Below are 26704 nucleotides of genomic sequence, written 5' to 3' on the forward strand. Positions count from 1 at the left end.
TGAATGTTATTACATAAAAAATGTCCCGTGCTCTCACTGTTCACATAATGTAAGTTAGGTGTAAGTTAGCTTTTCCAGAAAAGTAAAAACAATTCATGTGCATTCAAAAGGGGCAGTCAACGATGAAAGAAAAATCTGAGATAATACCATTTCCGCAGTGATACGAACATTTGTTGTTGTGTTTCGCTGTTTATGTAACTATCCAATCAGACAGTGCAAGCTGTTTTCATTGACATTGTATTTTTTTTAAACTGAGCTGCTTTATTTCAGAAAAAGCCAAATCTCCGATATCTTTAAACGCAACACCGTGACGCCAGCCTCTAAGGACGTCTCTTCCCGCTGAATTCACCGGAGCTCTGTTTTATCTGTCCAATTACAGTAAGTTGTGGCTGCTCACTGTGTTGTACGGTTTACAGACGTGCTGAACAGCAGGGCTCCTGCCCCCCAGAGCTGCATAGGAAGAAAGAGGTGACGGGACGGTCGGCCCGTCATGCAACTTGTGCTGCAGTTAGCTAAAGCTAGGTAGCTTGCTCTGAGACTGGCACAGAGTATATTTGGTGATTTTTTTATACAGCACGTGAGAACCATCGGTGTCCTAAACACCTCCTCGGCTCGAATCATTAAGCGGCAAGTTGCCTTTTACTGTACATATCTTTGATATTTTTTACAGGTGCCGCTAAGAGTTGAAAAGAAGTGCGCAGGAGTCTGTCTGATGAATCCTGCTGCTTGTTTGTGAAGCACAGTGGCGCCATCTACTGTTGGAGCCTTGGTTAGTGCAAGATTGAGGCCTCCAACTTCAGGAAAATGAAATAAGATATAGATTTGAAGTAATAAGTACGTTATTAAGCACCTATTTAATGTCCAAGGTGCATTGTTGAAGTACTAGAAGAAAATCCCTTCCTTTTTCTCTTCAGCATACAACATTTCACAAAATAAATAGGAATGAAGAAAGTATTAATTAATCATTGGTATTAAATATTGCAGTTTGTAAACAGAGAGGTATTTGCATCAGGTTTCCAAAGCCATCTAATTTTTGTTACATTGCCATAATTAATTATTACAAATTACTGTCACTATAAAAAGTCAAAATCCTACTTATTCCATAAAACAGTGTAAACATACTTTAAGTAGCAGCTAAAACTTTATTACTGTATTATTTAACATTAAAAACAAGTTTCCTTAGCACTGATTAGGTTCACTGAATCACAGAGGACACATGAAGCAGGAGTAGAGTTAATTTTCTCACAGCTTCTGCTCATAACAAATTTCACTGTAAGTAAATATAAAATCTCAGCAACAGCTTTTATTTCCCCTTCTGTGTTCATGTAGTTTTTTATTGTTTAGAATAAACTATCCTCCCAGGATCTTTTTTTTTTCTTTTAATTCTCACATTACCAATGAATGCAAGGAGCATCATTTCTAATTGGTTGTAAGGAACCGAGCAAAAATGTAGTCAAACTATAGCTGTCGACTGAGGAATGAGCGAGAGAAAGAACTATTCAAAGTGATTTTTTGAAATCCTCTTGGTGTTTTTATTCAAGATGAGCGTTGCACGGCAGGTCCAGAACCTCTTCAGACTCACACATCATTCAGCTCAGTTAACCTGCAGAAGGAGGGTCTGTACGTCACAAGTGAGTCCACTTCAGACAGATTTGAATGTACTCATTACATAAGACGTGCACGTTTGGAATTTTTCAGGATTTGGCGTAAATTGCTAAAAGGCGGGCCTGATGTAATGTGAATTGTTGATGATTAGCTGTCCTTATCCACACTGCCTTCTGCTCGGCTGCTCTCTGGGCAGAATGTGAAAAAAACATTCAAACTTCAGTGCGATGTTCTCTTGCAGCACGTGATGGCGTCCAGGCACACGCACGCCAAAAGAATTGAGGGGTTGGACAAGAATGTCTGGTAAGTGAATGTATACGTTCGCTTATACTTTAAACCTTTACACCACGGTCATTTTCACATTACATGGTTCGTTACATAGAATTCTACAGTTATTTCAAGCAGATAGCCATGTAAATAACCATTTAATGGAAAACTGACGGTAGTGTAAGCACTGTCTGTGAACAGCTATCAACTTCTGGACACTGGAGTTGTTTTAAGACTGCAGTAATCTACTTTGATTTTAACTGCGTTTGGACTAGCCATTAGCTTGTCTGAATTCAATTATGTTAAACGCTACCAAACTGGGGTTGTTTGTTGACCGACTTTGCGCAGAAAGCCACTTTAAAAAGGTCCAAGCTCATCTTTTAAGTTACAGCTTCTTTTCCTTAAAATCTCTCACCAGTGTTGGGACAATGATGGTCTAAATTAGGGATGTGAAGATAAACTGATTTGTGCCGATTCACGGACGCGCACCTGCGCAATGCCACTGCATTGATAGAGCAGCTGTGTACCCATGCAGTTTTGGTATTAAATCAAGATGCACCGGTCTGTTATGTCCTTGTACCTATGAAATCCGATCCGTTTAAAAAATGAAATGTCCACGAGCAGGTTTGTTTCTACACACAGGCATCCACTTTTAAAAAAATGACAGAAAAGTTAACGTGTCGTTACACTGGTGTGTGAAAAATGAATTTCCTCTCTTCCAGCGGATATCTCTTCTTCCACCAGCACTTAGCTGCTGTTTAGCTGTATTATTTTCTCTTTACTGACACCTCATCAGGTTGGAGCGAAATGAACCCAGTATTCCGACTTTTTTGTTCTGGGAGCTGGTGCTTATCTGCAGCAGTCACTGTGCGAGAGGCGGGGGACGCCCTGGACAGGTCGCAAGTCCATCACAGGGACACAGAGACAAACGAGACAAACAACCATTCATGCTCTCGCTGACATTTAAGGACAATTTAGTGTTGCCAGTGAACCTAACATGCTTGTTTTAGGTGTGTGGGAGGAAACCAGAGTACCTGGAAAAAACCCACTAGGCACAGGGACAACATGTAAACTCCACACAGAAAGGCTGGGATCGAACCTGCAGCCTTCTTGCTTGGAGGGGACAGCATTAACTAATGGCCTATTGCTTATTTGTAACCCCCTTTAGCGTTTCCCCAAGAGAACTGGTCTCAGGGGGTTAGAGTAAAAAGAGGAGATGAAAAAATGTAAAAACAACACATGGAAAATAAAAAAACTTGTGGGCAAAAAAAGAATAAATAAATCAAAGAGACAAAAATGCATCAATAAGGAAAAAGAAAACCAAAGAATATATTTTTATAAACAGTACAATTTCATGTATGTGCTTAAAAATCTAATTTGTTGGAACTAAACTGAAAAATAAATAAGAATGTCAATTAGATTATAAAATACAGGGTAAAGTTCTCCTTTTTTAAGCGTTTGGGCTTTTATTTATTTATTAAGCCTTTTATATATTTCTGCTTTTATATTTATTTCTGTCAGTTTTGGTCTTCCATAGGCTGGGACTCCTTGGTGTTCTTGAACCTTCTTCAGGTCAACCAGGAGTGGGAGAGCTCCTCCTGCTGCTCCTCACAGCAGAGAAAGTGCTGGAGATATTCTGGCTTACTTTGCAGGTTTTTGCAACATATTGTTTTTTGGCGCTCTCTGTCTTCTGGCGGGAGCGTTTGTTTACCTGCGTGAGGGCGTACGCACGTGACTCTGTGCGTGTCTGCGTTGGAGGCGCTGAATAGGAACCTTATTTTGATTTGTTTTTGTTTTTTTTCAGTTTGGCGCTTCATAATGTGGAGGAGCGAGCGCAGAAAAAGCTCTCCATGTGATCTGGCGTTATTTCAATTAAAATTACTACACGCCGTGAAATTCTTGGAGGGGCGGGTGGTCTCATTGGCGGGGGGGAGCACCCTCCTGGATAATGGTGGGGGAAACGCTGCCCTTCATCCATGGAATGGACCGGAAGATCACCTCTTCTCATAGACTTTGTTATTGATCGTTTTGAACCACTAGGCCAGTGATGTCCAAGCCTGTTCTTGGAGGGCCACTGTCCTGCATGTTTTAGTTGTTTCTCTGCTGTGACACACCTGATTTGAGTGAGTGAGTGATTAACAGGCTTCTGTAGAACCTGACAGCCTGCTGAAGAGCAGGGAAACATCTAAAACATGCAGCATAGTGACTCACAAGGACCAGGATTGGACACAACTGCACTAGGCAGTGCTTTTTTCTGCAGACTATTTCTTTTTTTTACCAGCTGAATACTGGAAAAATATCTGCAGCATCCAAGTCTAAATATAGAGCTGTGTTTCAGGAAACAAACTACTTCAAACATTGTTATGGAGGGGCAGGAATTCATCTAACTGTACTGCACTGGGTAGAAAACAGAAACAAGTTTTGAACTATTTTTAAAGACCGATCTTTTACTTTTCTACAGCATCTACATAGACTGTGTAATATCCACGGGAATTTAAAACAAACAAGTGTTGAATTTGTTCTAAAAATATTAGATTTAACACAAAAATTATGTTGAAAGTCCACAAACAATTACTGATAAAGTTTGTATTAATAAATTTAATTCTAAACATCATTATATTATATATGAGTGTGTTTTTAACTTGAGTCCAGATCAGATCAGTTTGTGAGCGCTAGTTGTGGAAATTTTCATGGTTGGATGACTATTTTTTTTCCCTGTAGGGCCAAAACACATGTCAACTCAGTTCAGTAAAGCTGTATTTCTTCACTACAGGGTGGCGTTTACGTCAGTGGCAGCCGACCCGTCCATTGTTAACCTTGGTCAAGGCTATCCAGACATCCATCCTCCTTCTTATGTCAAGGAGGCTCTAGCAAAGGCTGCATCAGTGAACCGCACGAACCAGTACACCCGAGGCTTCGTAAGTTTGAACAACAGCAGCAGTGACTCACTGTAGTCTACTAGAAAACAGTCAATCAACAAACCTCATCATTAAAAACTTTAAGTAACCTCAAGCTCACAGGCATCATTTCCTGCTGTGTTTTTCTTTCTCCTCTCTGGCCCACTGCTGAGATTTTAAATGGTGATTATGTTGTTTAGTCTGAACTCGACTGCTGGGTCCTGTAAAATTAACCCGTGGAGTCACCAGTTCTGACACTTAAATTCAACCTGCAGCCAATCTGGTTAGGTTCAAGATTGAAGTTCAGTCAAAAGACACATACACACATTTTATTTTTTAATGACATTGTTTTTATTTTACAGAGTAACCTTATGTCAGTTGTTAAAGTTAGAAAAGTTTACTTTTGATGTTATAAAAAGTGCTTCTGATTTGACAAATTTATGTATTAAGAGGCTATCTGCCATGACTGATTGGAGACTCTGGGGCTGGAAGACAAAAAAGAACAGAAAGAGACAAAAAAAAAAAATAAAAACATTAGTTTGTTTGGTTCATCGAGTGCAGACTGAAAGCACCCACATCCAGAGCCAAACATGCCTGCAGGAAAGGATGGTTCAGAATCACACGAGCCAGCACCAACCAGAAGCTTTCAACTCATTTTAAAAGTAGAAAGATACAGTAAAGTTCGCTTCAGTTTTGTATGTCTAACGAAAGAGGAAGTACATCCATCTTTTCTTTTTTCTTTTACCTGCTTAATCTTGCTCAGGCTTGCAGGGAGCTGGTGCATTTCTGCAGGAGTTAACGGGTAAAAGATGGGCACAGCCCTGACCGGTTGTCAGTCTGTCACTGATGTGGCGAGGAAAATCTCATTATATTCTGGATTTAACAAAGATCAAATGAAGAAATCCTAATTAAAGTGAACCTTGATGGCCTGAGCAAGTCTTGAGAGAGTCAGGGCCAAAAATAATTAGCTTAGTGGAGAAAAGTGTCAGATACTGTTCTATCCCTGTCTAACTTGGTTATATTTTAAATTTAGTATAGATGTAGCTAAAGAAATGGGAACAAATTATGTCTTTGTGAAGGCTGCTGATAACAAAGTACCTAAAGACCCAATTAAAAAAAGTTTTTGCTAATCATTTGTTTTGTATAGACCAACATTTATTGATCCCCCAAGTTAAAGTCTGGCTTTATTATTGATAAGTTAGTATTATGTAGCATCACAAACAAAAGCCATCAAGACCTTTGAAAATGGTCAGGTAAAAGTTGTGCATATGGAGTGGCTCATGCCTTTTACACAGTAGTGGAGTTAGCTGATTAAACTTAGAAACCAAATCAAATCAAATTTATTTATATAGCACATTTAAAAACAACTGTTGGTGGCCAAAGTGCTGCACACATAAACATCCAATACAAACATTATACAAAATACAATATTATTACAATTCTCACAGTGTATTAAAAGCCAGTGAATATAAATGTGTTTTAAGAAGAGATTTAAAAACACCAAGAGTTGAAGCCCGTCTAATATAAAGGTTTAGGTGCTACAACTGAAAATGCCCGATCACCTCTGTGGACCAGCCTGAACCTTGGAACAACTAAACACAAATGGACACTTGATCTAAGTGATCTAGAGGGCACATAAGGCTGCAGAAGATCAGACAAATATCCAGGTGCCTGCCCATTTAGGGGCTTATAAGTCAACAATAAAACTTTAAAATCAATTCTAAAGCGAAAGGGGGAGCCAGTGAAGGGAAGCAGGCACTGGTGAGATATGTTCACGCTTTTTTGTTTGTGTTAAGAGACGAGCTGCAGCGTTCTGAACCAGCTGCAGTTGTGAGAGGCCGGCCTGGCTGACACCAATATACAGGGAATTGCAGTAATCAAGTTGGGAGCTAATAAAAGTGTGAATTACCCGTTCAAAATCATTAGGTGATGAAAATAGTTTCACTTTGGATAAAAGTCTCAATTTAAGAAAGGACTTTCTAACAACGGAACTAATCTGTTTCTCAAAATTAAGACCGGAATCAAAAATTACTCCAAGATTTTTTACGTGAGATTTTACAAACTGCTCGAGGCTACCAAGATCAGCAAGTGATGTGCTTTCAATTACCACTAGAACCAAACAAGATAACTTCAGTTTTATTTTCATTGACGTTAAGAAAAATATATATACTGTGATGCACAAGCGTGCAGTGTGTTTATTTACCAACTGAAACTCTCCACGTTGTCAAATTGCAGACTGTTGGTAATATAATTGTATGTTGTAAATAAAGGTGGATCATAATGTGCTTAAATATTTGCTGTAGTCAAAAGTTCACTAATAAGTGTAATGCTGTGTTGATCGAACAGGGTCACCCGTCTCTGGTGAAGGCCCTTTCTCAGGTGTATGGGAAGGTCTACGGACATCAGATTGACCCCTTCAAAGAAATCCTGGTCACAGTGGGAGGTTATGGGTCTTTATTCAGCGCCATGCAGGGCCTGGTGGAAGAAGGAGATGAGGCGAGGACATTTCACTTTTTCTTTCACTGTTTATGAGCATTCGTGTGTACGTATGCAACCATTAATGTGGCTTTGGTAGTGCATGTGATAAGTAATGTTCTTTCTCATCAGGTCATCATAATCGAACCTTTTTTTGACTGCTATGTACCCATGGTGCGAATGGCCGGGGCCAAGCCGGTGTTGATCCCTTTACGGCTTGTAAGTTGTTGTTTTTTTAAGTTTACACCACAGTTTATACAGATAGATGCAGTTTTTTTTTAACAGAAGCTGCTGACATTTGCAATGCATTTATACAGTTGCTCCAGAAAGTATTTAAATGCCCTTGACTTTTTGCAATTTTGTTACATTGTAGCCTGGTGCCACCATCATTTACAGTTTTATCCCTCAATAATCGACACTCAGTACTTCGTACTGACAAAGTGAAAACAGAATTGTGTACAATCCTGTGTGGTCTCCTCTGTGTGCTTTGGGTTATTGTCATGTTGGAAGGTGAACCTTCAGCCCACACTGAAGCCCTGAGATCTGTGGAACAGGTTTCTATTGATAATGTCTCTATACTTTGCTCAATTCAGATTTCCCTCAGCCCTGACCAGCTGAAAAACACTCCCTTTGTATGATGCTGCCACCACCATGTTTTACTGTTGGGATATTACAAATATTGCAGATTTACTCCTGTTGGCAGGTGATGAGCAATTCATGTTTGTCTTCAGACATAATGTTTAGACCAAACAGTTCAATATTGGTTTCATCAGACCAGAGAATCTTGTTCTTCACAGTCTGAGAGTCCTTCAAGCAGCATTCAAGTATTTTTCACTGAGAAGAAGCTTATGTTTGAACACTCTGCTGTAAAGCCCTGATCAGTGGAGGCCTGCAATTCTGGTTGTCCTTCTGGAGGAGTCCCATCTCCATACAGGCTCTCTAAAGCTCAGTCAGAGTGACCATCAGGTTCTTGGTCACCTCTCTCACTAAACGCTCTTTCTCAAAATATTTCCACCAAATTTTTCAAACTAAATGCAAAGTTGCTGTGTGTCATATTCGGTCTTCCCTTGATAATAAATCTGTTTGTTGTAGTTCAATCCCAGGGCCGGGCGGTCGCACAGACCATATGCCATCACTTATTATTGAGCCGTAAAGTCATTTTACTTTTTCACCTGCTGACGGTTTCAACTCTGTTACTGCCCCACTTCACGGAACAAAGGCGCATCGGGGGTGGGTTGGCTTCGACCCCACTCACCACCTCGGTCCATTCAGAAATCCCACCCAGGTGGCCAGGAGGCAGTCCTGAACTGAGGGGTTCTGTGAAAGAGCCCTAAGGCTCTTCTCTCTTGACTGCTCAGTGTTATCAGGTAACCAGAGTCCTGGTTTTGCCAAACCTTTATTTGAGAATTTTGGAGGCCACTGTCTTGGAGAACCTTCATTGCAGCAGGAATATTTCTATAGCCTTCCACAGATTTGTGCCTTGCAACAATCCTGACTCTGGGCTATGCAGGCAGCTCCTTTGACCTCATGGCTTTTATTAGTCATTCAGGGAATTCATTGTCATTTTGGAGACCTTCTACAGAGAAGTGTGCCTTTCTAAATCATATTCAGTCAGTTTAAATTACCACAGATGGACTCCAATAAAGGTGTAGAAACATCTTAGAAGTGATCAAAAGAAATGTGAAATACCTGAGCTAAACTTCAGATGTTGTGTCAAGAGAGAATCAGGGTGTTATTAAATGTTACAACAAGTACCGAGATGTCTACTCGGACATGGCCCGTTCAGTCCCTGTGAGATTCATGGAAAGCAGACCACTTCACACCAACTTTAGATAAGTTGCACAAAACTGGTTGTTTCACAACCTTATTTTAAAAAATTGCACAGTATCTTGTTACAGAAACATGTTCACGTGTCACAGGTTTTGATGGGAGATTAATATAATAAAAAAAAAAGATTTCTGTCATTGTTAATTCAATAAAAATGTAAGAAACAAGATTTTTTCTGCTTCATATCTAAGTGTTGTCTTGGAGTATTTCTGACTGCATACTTTCATATACAAAAGCAGAATTACATTCCAAATCTTTATTTTTTTGGACTTTCTTAGTTCTTTTTGAGCCCAAATGCAAAGTTTCATTCAGTTCTTTGAGACATGATACCTGCATGTTTAACACTTTCTGTATGTCAGGATTTTAGTGGCTGCTAAGAGCTGTGACTCAAAATGACTTCTCTGAAATTGCAGAAGTCTGGAAAGAAGACAGTCACAAGTGCTGACTGGTATCTTGACCCAGAAGAACTTTCTGGAAAATTCAACTCCAAGACGAAGGCCATCATCATCAACACTCCTAACAATCCGATTGGGAAAGTGAGTAGACACCTGAGTCACCATTCACTGGCTTTTTACTCTTACTGATGAGACACAGCAGCACCACATTCAGCAGGCTGGGTGAGAAAGGGCAGCTGACAGACAGACAGACAGTTAGGTTCTTTCTCCGGTTCCTCCTGCAGGTCTTCACCAGAGACGAGCTGCAGATGATCGCAGACCTCTGCATCAAACACGACACGCTGTGCTTCAGTGATGAGGTTTATGAGTGGCTCGTCTACAAAGGACACCAGCACATCAAAATAGGTGTGTTTCCAGTTGAATCTCTTCTCATGCAGCATATGCATTGTCATGGTGAAAATACACGACTCAGCATTCACTCTACTGTTTTCCTGCTTATAGTTTCTTTCATACATTTTTTGCAGTCAAACTATTTGTGCTCTTTTAACCATTTATAAATCTAAACATTCAGGTTGATCACTACAGTTTTTCGAATCATTTCTCGAATCATCCTCGACATTTGCAAAACAGTAGATGCGTTTCTCAAAACAATTCATACCAGTGGCGGCTGCTGGTCTCTGAAACTGGGGAGGTTCAATGATGTTAATTAAATCCAAATGTAACGTATTGCATTAACAAATGGTGGTACACATAAAACACATTACTTATAAACAAAATCAGCCCTTCTCTCTCTTTCCAAGAAATGGTCTATGACCCTGTCATACCAGTTACCTGTCTTTTCCATTGACTTGACCAGTTTCCTCTCAATGGCCAGTAGAGCAAGTTTGTTTAAACGCTGTTGGCCCATTGTGTTGCGTGTGTATGACTTGACTCTTTTTAAGCAAGAGAAGCTGCGTTCTACACCAGCTGATGTAGCTCCTATTGTGGCAACCAAACACAACAGCTTGTACAGCTGTGACATTGCCCCATCTAATTTCATGTCTTTAAAAAATACTAAAAAGTCACAGAGTTTTCCCCTCTTCCCTTGGAAATCACAATGTGAATATAGAACTTGAAGTTCAGATTTTAATCTCCCTGAATCAAATAAATGACCATATATTTTCAGGACACTTTGAAATGCTTGCTCTGGAAACACTTGTTTCATTTCATCAAACTTTACTGGATTGATCAGTTCCAGAAACTGCAGACTTTCTAAGTTTGAAAAACGCCTTGAAATTTGTTCTATCAGATTGTCAGCAATAGCCATGTACAGTCTGTAGTGATCTTGACGGTCTTGCATTTGTGACTGGCGCCGCTTTCTCATGGGCTCATTTCGAGGGTCTGTTGTAAGATTTGCTGCTCTTGAATAAACAACTTGAAAGGCCTTTTCTGACCTTTTCTCCTTGACAAAGACTAGGAGAGATTCTATTTTAGTTTTGCAAAACCCCACATCCATAGCCCTCTGCTGGACAATGTCAAAAACAACATCAGTTTAACTGAAGATTTGGTTGTATGTGTACAAAAGGAAAACAAACTCAAAGTCCTCCATCTTCATTATGTACCCTTTGGCACAATCTATTGTCTCATCATCCATGTTTTTTCAGATACAAGCTTTTCAAAAACTTGTAGCAGGGTATCATAATTATTTGCCACAGTGCTCACAATGCGAGATGTAAAATTCCATCTAGTAGGAGCATTTTTGGGTAGTTTTGAACATCCTACAGACTCAAGAAATGACATTCTCTTTGTAGACTTTGAAAAAAAAGTGGCAAACCCAGTGAGAGTTGCAAAAAATACTCTTGACTGATTCAAGCACTTAGCACCCTGAGACAACACTGGGTTCAGCCTGTGTGCATAACAATGCACAAATGTAGCACTGGGTGCTATTTCTTTAACCCTGGCCTGCAGGCCATTGAGTGAAGAAGCCATGACGGCAGCCCCATCATAAGTTTGGGCCACTAGTTTTTCTCTGAAATTGTAGCTCTGCATGTTGTGGGTTAAAACTTCAAACACAGACTGAGCATCTCGTCCTTCTGACACATCAAAAAAGCCAATGAAACGTTCCTGTATTTTGCCTGCACTATCCACATAACGAACAATGACAGACATCTGTGCATGGCATGATAAATCTGTAGTTTCATCCACCTGCCATCCAAAAAATGGGGCACTTTGAATTTCACTTTTGATCTGATCAGAAACAGTGGCAGCAATAGCAGAAATCAGATCATTTTGGATGGAATAAGACATACCAGAAAACACAGCTGATGACTGGAATTGTGAGGCCAAGACAGAGTCATATTTTGCTAATGTTTCTGTAAATTCTCTATGATTCCCTTTATTAGCTGATTCACTGCCCTCATCATGCCCTCTCAATGCCAGCTCTTGGCGGCCAAGTAAAGAAGTAACGTCAATAAGTCGATTCAAGAAGGCCCTATTTTTTTTCACTGTTTCATTGTGTTTTGCTACCTGAATGCGTACACCTTCAGTGATAGCATGTTCAACCCTGACCTTCCCCAAACAACTTAACCTTGCACATGAAACCACCTGTTCTTTGCTCTGCTCATGCTTTTTGTATCCCCTCTCAAAGTTATTTAGATCTGAAAAACCCATCTTCGACCAAACAACACATCCCTGAGGTGTTTTCATCAAAATGGCCAACAATACATTTTATTTGTAACAGCACTCCCTGTGAGCCAGTTAACTTTATTCTACCAGGAGAGTTGAAATGACCTGTTTCCTTTACCCTTCTTTTTAACTAAGCTAATATTTGGTGTTGGTCTGCCCTGCTCTTTAATTCTAAGTTTTTCCTCATAAGGAAGACTATCAAATGTCTTCCCTAAAAGCGTGTCCACAATGTTAGCAACATTGCCTGCTGCCATCGTGGCTGGGCTAACAACAAGCTAGCTCGCAAGTTGCTTCCCTGACCTACAATGATAAAAAAACGAACGAACAAAACTTTAACAAGATGCAAACGGTGCAATAACGATGAGATTTTGTAATTTATTTACAATGTTGTGTGTACAACGGGTGAAAATAGCTGTTGTGAAGCGCTCTGAAATAAACTCCAGAAACCACGGCAAACTTCAGCACAAGACGACTGTTCTGACTGAATGAATGATCGCTTTTCCCTCTCTCGTCTCAGTCTCATGAGGAAACCTCTCCTCTGTCTGCTTGCCACTGTCAGTCAAATCTTTTAGTGTCCTCTGCCAATCAGCATCGAGAAGCCGGCTTCACCACCCGCCCCAGGGTGAAAATTACATACAGAAATTAAAACTATATATTGTTGGCTTCTAAGTCACTGTCAAGAGAAAACTTCACTAATAAGGCTTGGGTTTTTTTAAGCAAAATAAGAATCAGAGACTCAATCTGCCTCAGACTAGAGGGCCGGATCTAATGAAATCTAAACGTTATCTTGGGGGCCGGATGAAATGTTACAGAGGGCCGGATCTGGCCCACGGGCCTTGAGTTTGACACCTGTGATCTAATGCTTCACACATTTACCCTCGTTGGAAAACGTCAGGATTCACCTGGGAGCAATTTACCAATTCAGGACAGAAAAAAAGTATAATGGAAATGTATAGAAATATGTTTGACATATTATTACAACTTGTCCAACCATTTTGCATGTAAGGACTTATGTGATGATCTCGTGCCTAAATGTTGTGGGAGGTGAGACTATTCAACACAGACCCATATAATACATTTTGATCAACATGACATAATCAACTGATAATGTAGGAAACAGCAGAGAATTGTACATGGTCATTTGCATGGATGTACCAAAGCATTTGCAACTTGTTCACATAAATGAGAAACTGCTTTTTTGATGTGCACAAGTGACACAATGATGTGAAGATTGAACAAGTAGTTTTGAGAATTTCAGTTCTGATCTGAGAAATATACAGACTGAGAAAAACTGTAATAGAGTCCTGGGAATTTAGGCTTTTGTAACTGTTATGCTTTTCAAAATATTTAACTTTACTGAAAATAAGATTCCCCGTGTACATTGAGATCTCTTCAAATCCTTCAGAAACATTGTTCTGTTTAAAATCTTCTTCAGCGTACTTACTTTGTTTTTGTCTTCTTATGCTACCTTTAGCTTCTAGCTATCCTATTGCTATGTCTAGGTTTTAACTAGCCTTTTGCAACCATTAGCATTTTGCTATTAATTCCTTCTATTAGCTTATAGGTACCATTTTGCTACTTTTAGCTTTCAGCCATCACTCTGCTCCTTGTAGTTTTTACTTTTTTGGCTTCTGTTTGCTGCTTTTAGCTTCAGGTCTTTGTGTTAACTGACAGTCGGTTTCCGCTTCATCAGCAAACTTCAGCAAAGACATTCAGCACTCAGCATTAAAGCTTCATTTTCACAGAAAATGCAACGTTTTCTAGCTGTAATCTGATGGAGTTTTGTCACTCTGCAGCTACTCTGCCTGGAATGTGGGACAGAACAATCACAATAGGCAGCGCAGGGAAAACATTTAGTGTTACTGGATGGAAGGTAAGAAAATAAAATAGTTTTTTTTTAGTTCACTTTTTTATTTTTTTTAACAATGTGGAATTTCCCTTTTCTTCTTCTAGCTTGGTTGGTCTATAGGACCCGAGCACTTGATAAAACATCTTCAGACTGTCATGCAGAATACTCTGTACACCTGCGCAACACCTTTACAGGTATGTTGGACACACATTTCTAAAAGGAACTGAAATAATAAAAGAAACGTACATTGATTATTGCCAGCCGCTAAAAAGTGAAAGGTGAGTGGAAATGTTTTTGTCTGTCTGGGTGTCTGTGCGTGTTCATTTATCTGCTGTATTAGTAAAATATTTGATGAAAGTGTGGCTGATCTTAATAAAACTTTCTGAAGGTATAACTCAGCATAAGTTGATCTTAGTCTAAAACCCTGGTACGAAATCAGCAGGCGGTATTCACTCCTTCAAGGAATGGAAGGCCTTCAATTCTCTGGTGTTTTTATCTTCAGGAGGCCGTGGCACAGTGCTTACTGCTCAACTCTGAGCTGATGGGCCAGCCTGAGTGTTACTTCACCTCACTGGCTGAACAACTTGAGGGAAAGCGAGACCATCTGGCCTCCATTCTGCAGGAGGTCGGGATGCCTCCCGTCATTCCAGAGGGAGGTTACTTCATGCTTGTGGATGTTACATCTCTCAGTGAGTAGCTGCAGCTTTCACTACCCTGCTGTTGATTGATATTGATCTTAAGGCCTTTGGGTAACCGTGAGATAATTATGAAGGACATATTTAATCCATGTCAGGGGTGGGCAACCCTGGTCCTTGAGTGCCACTGTCCTGCATCTTTTACCTGTTTCTCTGCTCCAACACACCTGATTCAGTGCTTAAATGACCTCTTCATGTTCTGCAGAAGCCTGTTAATCACCCATTGATTCAAATCAGGTGTGTTGGAGCAGAGGAACAAGTAAAACATGCAGGATGGTGGTCCTCCAGGACCAGGGTTGCCCACCCCTGGCCTATGTATTTAAATGAATGTAGTCTTGTAACTAAATTATTTACCTTTTCATCTGAAGGAATAATCATTTCTGAGTTATAAATGGAGTATAAAATTGTTGTAACTGCTAGTTTTGCCCACATAATTACTTACTTTTACTTGTAATTTTGTTGTTTTTAGTAATGACTGTGCCTCACCTTTCCAGCAGCATTTCAGTGGAATTAAAATAAATGTATGAAGTCAGTTTTCATTCTGAAGAAAAAAAAAGCTTTCTGAGAATCAATATGTGGCTTTTTGCCTCACAAGGTGGTGCATGTAACGATTTTGTAATAACGCTTTTTTTAAAATTTTATTTTGAATTTATGGTTGTTTTTATTTAAATGAAAGATTCCAGTATGATTTTCCACCAAGTATGTTTGTGTAATGTACAAATATTTTAAACCATAAGTTTTGTTGATGGTACTCGATCACATTAACAGAATTTGGAAAAAAAAAAAAAACCTACAAAATTCAAATTATTCAAGCTGCTCGACTGTAGGGCTGCTTTTTATTTAGATCTTCAGTACTCAGCTAAGTTTGAAGCACATCATTATAAGACATAACCTCACATCAGGGCTCATAAAATTGATCACCTGATTGGAAACTTTATTAAGATTATTGTTATTATCACCTACTGCCATGAAGGGCAGATGATCATGTAATTGCCTGTGTGTGTTTATCTCTATGAGCCAACATCTCAAGAACCAGTCGACAGATTTTAATTAAACTATCAGAAAGTAATCAGTGGACGTACGCACAGCTGATTAACATTTGGAGTCAGCCCAATTCAAGATGGCTGTTACAGCCGATTGACGCTAACCAAGACAGAAATGAGTATAAAAAGTCTAAAGTTTGATGTGGTCGTAGCTGAGAGTCATCCCCAACACATATTCAGAGTGCTAAAAGATTACAAGACATCTTTGTATAAAAGTTTTGCATACACGGTGGCAGGCGATATACATTCCTTAATGGACCTTTACTTTTAAGTTTCAGAAGCAGACATTGTTTCTCATTTGTAGCTCAGGGTGTATAACTGGCAATTATCTGTCTTTTAAGTGAAGTCTTGCCTTGAGGGGTCCATGTTTTAAAACACCACAATGCTGCCACAAGTCATGGTGAGACATCTTGACTGAACACTGAACCATCAGCTTTGTAAACTTTGAGGTTCTTTTTCTCGCCATTCCTCTGTGTTATTTTATTTTTCAAAAGTTAACAATTAAGGGTTGTTTAAAAAAGTTTTCCCGACTTGATCTGGGGAAATTATTACAGAAAATGTCATTAATTAGTCCTGAGAGTTTCCACAACTCAAAGTCTTTCATTCATACTCTGTAGTTTTCACAGCCACAGTGTGCTGGATTTTATTTTATCCGTAGTAGTTTTTGTGTTTTCTCTTGTAGCTTTAAGGGAAATAGTTTGTAGCTGTTTGAATCTTTATTGACTGTTTTTTTAGCTGTTTGTATGGCCTTTTGGTAAAATGTTTTCAGTAGAAACCAGTAAAAAAGGTGATTAAAAAAAGAAGAGTCTTTCCAGTGAACTGTTTGTTCTAACTGAAAGCTAGGGTATACTGAGAAAAGCTCATTTCACATTTGTGTAAGAAGATTTTGACATAAGATGTGTTAAAAACTTGGCAAATTCTTTCTTTTTTTCCAAGAAAATGTTGAAAAAAAGGATAAAGATGAAGTTTTTTATCTTGGCCACTTGTGTGAATGAGTTTGACCTCTTTTTAAGTTTTGTAAAAAGAAATTCCAGTTAGCTGAGTCTGTGGCAAAAGGTTTTTTTTTTTTTATTGTCTGATTCTCAGCCTAGTGTCCCGCCTCGTCCTGCCTTGTGGAAGAAGTGACCGTTACACCCACGTCAGTGATACAAACTTACTTACACTGACAGCATTTGCTTCTGTACTGTATGGAGCCTCATGACAATGAATTAAACAGTGAAGGAGAAGGTGGAACTTGGAGGGAAGAAAGTTGTATCCATTATCACTCTCTGCCTTGCATGCTAGAGTTTTGAACAAAGATGTCACATAATCTGTTAGCACCTGGAGCATTTGTTGAGGACGACTCTCAGCCACTACCACACCAACGTTTAGCTCAGTATCTACTAAAATGCGTTGTAGCCATTTTCACGCTCTGTAAAGTTTGATTAGCTGGGGTGGCCATCTTAAATCAGTTTGACTCCAGAAGTTAATCAGTTGTAGTTCTACATCCAGTAATTACTTTCCGAGAGTTTCATTAAAATCCATCCAGTGGTTCATGAGAAATTTTGCTAACAGACAAAAAGCTAAATGAAGACAGGTAATTACATGACTTCCATGGCAGCAGAGGCTTTATGGTGTCTCTCTGTTCGAGTCCACCCTGTCATGTTTCCGCTGCAGATCAGGACCTGCCCCATTTGGTCGATGATGAGGCTTACGACTACAAGTTTGTAAAGTGGATGATAAAAGAAAAGGTATCAATACTTCTTCATTTAAACACTCACACTGCAGCCATTTTTTGTTTTCAATCAAAGCATCAATAATCACTTTTCTTCCAGAAATTAGCTGCTATTCCGGTCACAGCGTTCGTTGGCGAGGAATCCAAGAAACACTTTGAAAAATACATCCGTCTGTGCTTCATAAAGGTAGACGAGAACTACAACGGTGTATTAGGGCTGCTGGAAATAACAAAAGAATCTAAAAAGCTGGTGGTCGGAGAAAAATTCAGAGAAAGATTAAAGAAATTCTGACATAAATATCATATATTTATATGAATAAACTTGGATATTTTCTTATGTTGGAAAGTCGCAACACTGCAAGAAAAAAGTCAAAAATTCCAGGATTAAAGCCGTAAATTCATTAGAAACAAAACAGATGTTTACTGAGATTGAGTTACAATTTTTTAAGATAAAAGAAAGTTTGCGTGTTTTGTTTTCAAAAATGTTTTGATTTTTTTACCCTGTAAATCTGCCACTTACTTAAAGAATACCCAGATGTTCATTCTGTAAATTATAAGACTATATGATGAATTATGTGTCTACTAAGTCTAATCAGAGCTCTGCTGCCGGCGTCTGTAGTTAACTTCACCAAGACTAATGTCTTAAACCTATATAATGTAGGGATTTTTACATAAATCTGGAAAAATGTAGGTCTTATAAAACCTGTAGTATAGTAGTTTAGTATTTACACATGAATATATTTGTCGAGCCAATATACTAATTCACTATTTAGCAAACATATTTATCCATAACCAATATACACTGCCTGGCCAAAAGAAGAGTCACCACCTGGATTTAACTAAGCACATAGGTCTGAGCCTCCAATGGGATAATTACTGCATGGGTGATTATGTTTCAGCTGGCAACAAGTTATTTAACCCCAACTGGTGCAATGAGTTGCTTCTCATTTCTTAAACAACCATGTCAAAAGACATCCTGTGGTCGTGGAAAAGATGTCGGTCTGTTTGAGAAGGGTCAAATCATTGGCATGCATCAAGCAGAGAAAACATCTAGGGAGATTGCAGAAACTACTAAAATTGGGTTAAGAACTGTCCAACGCATTATTAAAAACTGGAAGGATACTGGGGAAGAAATGTGGCCTGAAAAAAAAAATCCTGAATGATCGTGATTGGCGATCACTTAAACATTTGGTGAAATCAAATCGAAGAAAAACAACAGTAGAACTCTGGGCTACATTTAACAGTGAAAGTAAGAGCATTTCCACATGCACAATGCAAAGGGAACACAGGGGATTGGGACTGAACAGCTGTGTAGCCTTAAGAAAACCACTAATCAGTGAGGCTAACTGGAAAAAAAGGCTTCAATTTGCTAGGGAGCATAAAGATTGGACTCTGGAGCAATGGAAGAAGGTCATGTGGTCTGATGAGTCCAGATTTACCCTGTTCCAGAGTGATGGGTGCATCAGGGTCAGAAGAGAGGCAGGTGAAGTTGTGCACCCATCATGCCTAGTGCCTACTGTACAAGCCTGCGGTACAGTGCTATGATCAGGGGTTGCTGCAGTTGGTCAGGTCTAGCTTCAGCAACAGTATGTGCTCATAGAATGAGGTCAGCTGACTACCTGAATATACTGAATGACCAGGTTATTCCATCAATCTATTTTTTTCTTTCCTGATGGTACGAGCATTTTCCAAGATGACAATGTCACTGTCACATTGTGACATTGCAGAAGCTTATTGAAACAATGCCACAATCAAAATAATGCCACGCCGTAATCAAAGCTAAAGGTGGTCCAACCAAATATTAGAGTGTGTAACCTTTTTTTTTGTTGGCAACTTTTTTTTTGGCCAGGCAGTGTATGATCCTATTTATTACTGCGAAGATGATAACAACTTCAATAAACCTACATTTTCTTCACTCCTAAACCAGGTGTGGACATCAAGGCCAGAGTCTGTTGGATTGACCCAATACATTATTAACATGCAGAACATGAATGCATGGTACCTGACATATCACAGCCTCCGATTTATTGCAGGCCAAGGAGTCTTTTGAGATGTTAATATTGCACTCACTGATAATGCAAGGACGATAAATTTTAAATATATATTGTGTGACCCTAATAAACAGATAGAAAAAAATAGCACTATTTAACAAATATCCTAAATTATGATAAATTTACATATGATTTGATGTCAAAATTGATTAAAAAAAAATCAAACAATTTGAGTCTGGGATAGTATGGTATTTCAATGTGATGATTCCTGCCTTTGGGAATGACTTCCTTGCTGCAAAAATACCATTTTATGTCCGTTAAACATAAAAGTTGAGAGCAAAATTTAAAGAATAGATGTCTGAAGACTTTCACACAGTACTCTGCCAAATGCGAGTTTTATAATCGGTATTATTTGGAATTTTTGTTCCTCTGTTGAGATTCATGCTCTCCTTGTTTTTACAGGAAGACAGCACTCTGGAAGCAGCAGGAAACATCTTGAAAAACTGGAGGAACGTTTAACTGTTGGCGGCGTCTGATGACTTAAACTTTGTAGCCAAGATGTACGAACAGAGATAGACTGCTCACTAACTGAACGCGATCCTCCCACAATATTTATGAATGACTGAATTCAGTTTTGTGCCTTTTAATAAAGCAGAAAAAAAAGGAATTTCAGAAAGTCTTTCATTAAACTGCTTTATGAAACTCAGAAGTGTTAAGATGTTTTTAAAACAAGTTTTTTTGTAGTTTCTGCTGTCAGGAGCACAAAGAAAAATAAAACATGCAGTTTTTTTTTCACAGTTTGTGCTTTTCTTCGAAGACTTTGTGAATGCTGAGTACTTTTTAAATGATGAGATAGAAAAAAAAGGGCTAAGGTTTTTATAGTATTAGCATTTTCTAACCTTAGCAGCACTTTTCATTCTTTCCTCTGTAGTCATTTATGCTAGCTTTCAGTAAACAGATCCATATAATGATCCAGAGATTTTTGTATCTGACATTTTGACCTGTCACGGATGAAAATTTAAATTAAATTTTTTTGAACAAAGCATATCGCTCATCATTTATGCCAGAATTTAAAATCTTGGTCCAACATTGTAAATAATGTTCTACACAGTCCAATGTGATGTGTTAGCAGTAAGAGTACTACTACTACTACCACACCAAATTTACCTCAATATCTGTAAATTTGTAGCCATGTTTTGTTTTTTTCTGTGGTCAGTCGGCTGTGGTGCCCATCTTGAATAGGGTTGACTTTGAAAGTTCACCAGTTATAGACGTACACCCAATGATTGTTTTCTAAAAGTTACAATCAGATTTGCTCAGCAGTTCATGAGAAACTGTTGTAAAAACTTAGCTCATGCCAAAGTTTTTTACAACAGTTTGTGTGATCAGCTAGTGTCTGGAGTAGTTGTTGGGGATTACGCTCAGCTGCCACACCAAATTTCAGCTTAATGTCTAAAATTGACTGAGCCACTTTTGCGTTGGGTAAGGTTACGTGAAGGACTTAAGGAATTGGGGGTAAAAAGTTTGTAAGAGATAGCCAATCAACAACCAACAAAACAATATAAATATTAAAGAGCTAATTAACTAATAACCAAGTAACACTAGGTATCCTGTATCCATAAAGATGCACAACAGTGTGTGCATCTGTTGAACAGGAGAAATAAAAGGGTTGGGGTGGTAGCAGCTCTTGCATTTCTATTTGCCTGTTGGAAATCCTTGTGGCTTTAGCAACCTTAATGACCTTCTGCACTTCATGTCTCCAGGAGGTTCTTTTCTCGGTAATGTCCTCGCAGATGTCAACATTGGTCTGAAACATCTGAGCTGGGGTCCCTACTGCCCATACAGCAAGTCCTTTGGGGTGCATCCAGGCAGCATTCGCCTTACGTGTCCTAGCCATCTGAGTCATCTCTAACTGAGAAGGGTGTACCCGGTGTGTCTGTAGGACCTTTGGATTTGCAACCTCAGCCATTTAGGAGATGCACAGAATTGGCTAAAGGCCTCCCTGTTGGCAGCTGTTAAGTATCTTTTCCTGATTAACCAAGAGCAGCCCGGTCAGATAGGCTAGACCTCGCATACAACAAATGTGGCCAACTGTTGAGCGTGCCGAACTAGTCGAGATCCAGTACGAGCTTCCTGCAGCAGTGGCTTGATCTTTGCCACTCTCCAGTTGAGCTCAGACTGGTGAAGAACAGTTGTAGCACAGTCTCTCCTGATGAAGCTTGTACCTTCTTCAGAGTGCTCACAAGTGTCTTAGTAGATATACACATCCCATATTTTTAAATGATGGATTTCACAGAACTATGGATGTTTAGGGCCTTGGAAATCATTTTCAATAATCTTTTCTCTGAGTTGAATAAGGACACTTTAAAGGGAGTGCATTTTTATAAAGTGACTTATTTTACATAACATAGCCTTATTTTATTGGTATTACTCTGTAGAATTTTGATTTCACTTTTTCATTAAAGGGTTTTCTTTTGTTGTTGTTTTTGTATAAAAGGCCAATTTATTTTGACCATGATTTATTTATGACAGCGAGAAAAGCATAAAATATGCAAGGGGGTGAATACTGTTTCATAGCCACTATATCTGAAGGTGTCAGACACTTCCAGGACATGTCTAACTATGGTGGACAGTCAGTATCCTGAGCGATGACGTTAGTTTTCTTTAAGCTTAGAGTCGTCTCCTCTAAGTCCGAGGCCATGGTTCTGAGCTGGAAAAAAGTGGAATGCTCCTTTCGGGTTGGGGATGAGTCTTTGCCTCAAGCAGAGGAGTTGAAGTGTCTGGGAGTCTTGTTCACGAGTGATTGTAGGATGAAGCAGGAGATGGATTGATGAATTTGGGCCTCATCCACCGTAAGGAGGGCGTTGCTTAGGTCTGTTCAGGTAAGAAAGAGTTGAAAGCCAAAACTCTTGAATTACTGACCTGTATACGTTCCAACCCTCACCTATGGTCGTGAGGTGTGGATCATGACCAAGAGAAGGAGATCCCAGTGTCTGAAGTGAGCTTCCTTTGGAGGATACCGTGCTGAGCTTTATTGATAAGGTGAGGAGCTCTGTCACCCAGGGCAGCTTGGAGTAGAGCCTCTGCTCGTCTGCATCGATGGATAGATGAAGCAGATGGTCAATCCAAACTTTCAGCAGGAATGAGCCAGTCAGTCAACGAGAAACTGCAGCTGTACCTTGGTGTGGGATGCGGAGGCTGCCTCATGTGCATATAGCAGCTCCTAAATGAGGACCTCAGTGATTTGGGGTCTGGCCCACAGCCTGGCAATGTTAAAAAAGTTTACCATCTGCACTTGTGTTAGTATTAATAAGTACTCATTCAACCCCTGCCAAAAGTGAAAGAGTTACAGTGCTTTGTGTAGCATATAGGGACCCTCTTCCTTATGCCTTATGACCTAGACTCCCACAACTGTTCTGGTATTGTTTTAGATAAGTGTTTACATTCCAAGACTCCACACTCTGAGGACAGTAGAGACAGACTGTTTTTACCTTTCTCTCTAAAACTCATAAAAAACAGAATTTATGCAGAGATGAAATCTGTTCATTTGGTTGTGAAATCTTTTGAAATGTAAGATATGGATGTTAATGATTTTATGTGCACATTTATCTAATAAATATTCCCTTTTGTTGTTACAGGAGACAGTTCACTGATACTGTCAACAGCTTCTCTTTTGAACTGGAAGAGTTGAGCTCCATCTATGCAGGCCTCAAGGTTGCGAACCACATCAGGAATTTGGAGTGCTTTTCTATGTTTTGACATCTCATTTTGATAACATCTGAAGAGAGGCCTTGAGTCTTCATGCGTTTGTTTTTCATTCAGTTTGTAGTTGTCTTCGTCTCCATGTGCCAACCCCTCTCCTCTCGTCGTTATTTTTTTGTTCTTGTTGTTATTTAACCTAAGTTTAAGTGTACGTTTTGTCTAGCTTTTGTTGCAAAGTCCAGTAGAGTAAGGTAAAGTACAAGTAAAAAAATAAAAAAAGTTAAGAAGAACCATTTACAATTTTAAGAGATAAGTCTAGAATCTGTCCAGATGTGCGTCACCACAGGATCCATCAGTTGACAGCTCCTGACCTTCCTTAGTACCATCACCTTTACCCTCCTGGGTGACCTTCCAGACAAGCTGTTGACTGCAGCTCATCCTCAGTTGATTCATGGGTTCATGTCATCCTTCTACACACCCAATCAGGGACAATTAACCTACACAACATTGTCCCAGTCCAGCTGTGCCACAGTGAGACACCATCTTCCTTATCTGATGATAATGAAAACGATGTTGGTCTGATTATGAACTTTAAGCTGACACAAGTTGGTAAAGGAAACATTTTACTTAGCATCTGAAACTCCCTGATTAATCTGACAATCTGGCAGAATTATTAACATTCTTTTGACTCAAATGCCAAAGGAAAAATATTGATCAAAAATAGCCAAAACTGTCCCATTTCTACCACGTGGATGACCTAAACTTAGATCCTAATTCCAAACATCCTGTTCAAAAGATTCTTATGTTTTAGATAAAAATCAAAGTCTTCCTTCAGGTCATAAAGGGTTAATTCTCACTTCAGAGCATTGTTTTTTTTTATTAAATCATTGTTAAATGAATATAACTGTTTAAACTAGAATTCAGATAATTTGATTACTCAGAACATTATTTCCAAATTATTAGTGTTAATTTGAGTTTTGTTCCTTTGATTTATTGTGTGTTGGTTTTATTGTGGTTTATTTAAGTTTTTTTTAAAATATAAAATTTTAAAAGGCAAATTTGGTCTCTCTTATTGGTAATGTGTTATTGTGAAAGTTCCCTATAATAAATGGATTCTGCCAGATGTTGAGATCTGTTAAATAATAAAGGATGAATAAACCAAGCAATCCAAAACATTATTAATCAATATGTTTAATCTGGTCCCACGTTCTAATGAGAGCTAAAAACAGAAGCAAAGTGAGTATTGCTCTTATCTCTTTTTGCTACATTTATAGTCTTCAAACCCCTTCAACTTTTTCATATTTGATCACATTACAACCCTAAACTCGGAAGTATTTTTACGTGATATACCAACACAAACTAACATAAGAAAAGTGTGGTGTATTTGCATTCAACCCCCTCTACTTTGATACACTTAACTAAAATCCTGTGCAACTAACTGCCTTCAGAAGTCACCTAAGTAGTACACAGAGTCCACCTGTGTAAAATCTAATCTCAGTACAAATACAGCTGTTCTGTGAAGGTCTCAGAGGTAGTTTTAAAAATATAGATTTTACAGAACATGAATGGCCAAACAGCATTATGAAGACCAAGGAACACACCAGCCAGTTCAGGGATAGCGTTGCTGAGAAGTTTAAAGAGGGTTAGGTTATGAATTCATATCCCAAGCTTTAAACATATAAGACAAATATGTGCTTTTGTTAGTTTGTAAACACTGAAATTTGGGGTTCATAAAAATATGTATATGTATTGATTACATATGGTAAAATTATATTAAACTGGTAAGAAACAAATGGAGAATTTCTGAATGACAATTGTGACGCTACTGATGTTTTCTGATGGGAATGCGGTGCTGTTAACTACTGCTTTGAACCACCAGAGGGAGACAAAGTACATCAAACTGGGACAGAACTCCGCAAACTAAAGCCTTACAGCATGTCAAATCTGCATTTTTTCAACAACCAAGCTTTAAAAAACGGGGCAAAACAAAGCAAATGTATTCTAACGTATTTGGGATTTAAAAATTGACTTCTTTAAATTCTGTCAACATGGATGCTGTCATGATAGGATAGAAACATGAAAGCAAAAGGCTTTAAATTTGCTCTGTAAAAGGCAAAACTAAACTCAGCAAAAGGATGCTGGAAATTCTGTATAGCAGTAAATACCTGCAATTGCTTCTGGTTCTAGATGTGCAGAACATATCCAAACCACCATGATGGGAAGAAAAACAATTTTAGAAAGGCCATTGCGCACAAATTGCTTATAAAGCTTCTAATAGTTACATAATTTTAAAATATGAGTCTTAAATATCAGCACAACTGTCATGATTCAGTGAAACCCTAAAATAAGTAAAGACCTAGCATTTCTTGAAGGAATGCATTACGTCCACCGCCTTTCACGGCAGAGTTTTGTAGCCATTTTCGTAAAACCTTTTAAATTATGTTATGCATGATCTCATGTGTGACTGAGATATTCAGATAATGTACTGAGGACAACTCTCTGAGGACAACGCTCAACTTTCATATACCCTATGAGTACTTTCTGAGTGTTTCAATTAATTCTGCCCAGTGGTTGATGAGATGTTTTACTCAAAGACAGAAATGAGCAGTGCAATAAAATGTGGCAAGATGCTTGGGTTGTTGACATTTCAACAATGGCTGCAAGATATCTGTCTATAATAATGGAGGCGTTTTTCCTTCAAATGTTTGGATTATGTACCTGATGTGGACAAATAACGATGGCGGTCCTCGCCTCAGGCATCAAATATGTGCTCTGTAAATAAACCTAAAACCCCAAACTATCTCCAGCTTCCACAGTCAGCAGCAGGCACGCCTGCTTTTAATCTGGTGGAGAGAGCATTATCTGATGAAATGCTTTTTAATTGTACCTTCAGAGTTAATAGTTGGCGTTCTGAGCTACTTGGCGTGAAATTGTCCTGCTGGTAGGGATAAAGGTGTTATATTCTGCTAAACAAACATTTGGAAAGCGGTGCGCCTCCGACCCCTGGAGTAATTTTGGTACACCAGGACGCTGTGAATCCTTTGGCGGGCTGATGAGGTCATGGAAACCAGAGGCCAGATTTATGCAGAACCACATGCAGAAATCCACTTGCCCCATGGACCAAAGCTCTGTCTTTTCTATAGGCATTTCTGCAAACAACGCTGGAATTTTACCTTGATGGTGTAAAGTAATCACTTAGTTTGTGGAAGTTTCAACATTTAGAAAAATGTTTTATTTCTTTAAACCAACTTAAGATGTTATTTGTAACTTGAGTATGGTGTGTTAAAACATTACCACAGTTGATCTTTGCAGCATGTGCCATGTTTGTGAGTAAAATTTTCTATATATCATAAAAAGACCAGAATTGGAGGATGCTGAGTCAGCATTCAGACTACAGTTCTCCTAGTTCTATTTCATCCCTACTGACCGCCAGAGGCAGTGCTTCAAGCACTGAATGATCATTCTTGCGCATGCGCAGGTCGAGTACTAATCACGACAAAGTCACCTGTGACCTGCCGGTGACCCACGTGACTCTATATAGTCACGTGATGACCGGCACTCAATCCCTGAACCTTCTCGC

At 39.0% G+C, this 26704-nt stretch overlaps 1 protein-coding gene across 4 annotated transcripts; it reads left to right on the top strand.

Moving 5' to 3' along the window:
• The first annotated feature begins 270 nt into the window (after nucleotides 1-270).
• On the top strand, nucleotides 271-20465 carry LOC108241208 (kynurenine--oxoglutarate transaminase 3). 4 transcript variants are annotated; one of them, XM_017425216.2, is made up of 15 exons: nucleotides 271-378; nucleotides 671-769; nucleotides 1542-1631; nucleotides 1847-1908; nucleotides 4646-4790; nucleotides 7116-7265; nucleotides 7377-7463; nucleotides 9485-9607; nucleotides 9751-9871; nucleotides 13927-14003; nucleotides 14084-14173; nucleotides 14482-14668; nucleotides 17374-17447; nucleotides 17532-17618; nucleotides 19885-20465. In XM_017425216.2, exons 3-15 carry the CDS (start codon nucleotides 1542-1544, stop codon nucleotides 19939-19941), a joined length of 1350 nt encoding a protein of 449 aa, XP_017280705.1. In that variant the 5' UTR covers nucleotides 271-378; nucleotides 671-769; the 3' UTR covers nucleotides 19942-20465. The 4 variants fall into 4 exon arrangements, with proteins under 4 accessions (XP_017280705.1, XP_017280706.1, XP_024863597.1 ...); XM_025007829.2 differs by lacking the exon at nucleotides 271-378 and adding an exon at nucleotides 391-522; XM_017425217.3 differs by lacking the exon at nucleotides 671-769 and having other exon boundaries at nucleotides 300-378.
• Nucleotides 20466-26704: the final 6239 nt, after the last annotated feature.

The sequence above is a fragment of the Kryptolebias marmoratus genome, linkage group LG24 (assembly GCF_001649575.2).
Source record: "Kryptolebias marmoratus isolate JLee-2015 linkage group LG24, ASM164957v2, whole genome shotgun sequence".
Lineage (NCBI taxonomy): Eukaryota > Metazoa > Chordata > Actinopteri > Cyprinodontiformes > Rivulidae > Kryptolebias > Kryptolebias marmoratus.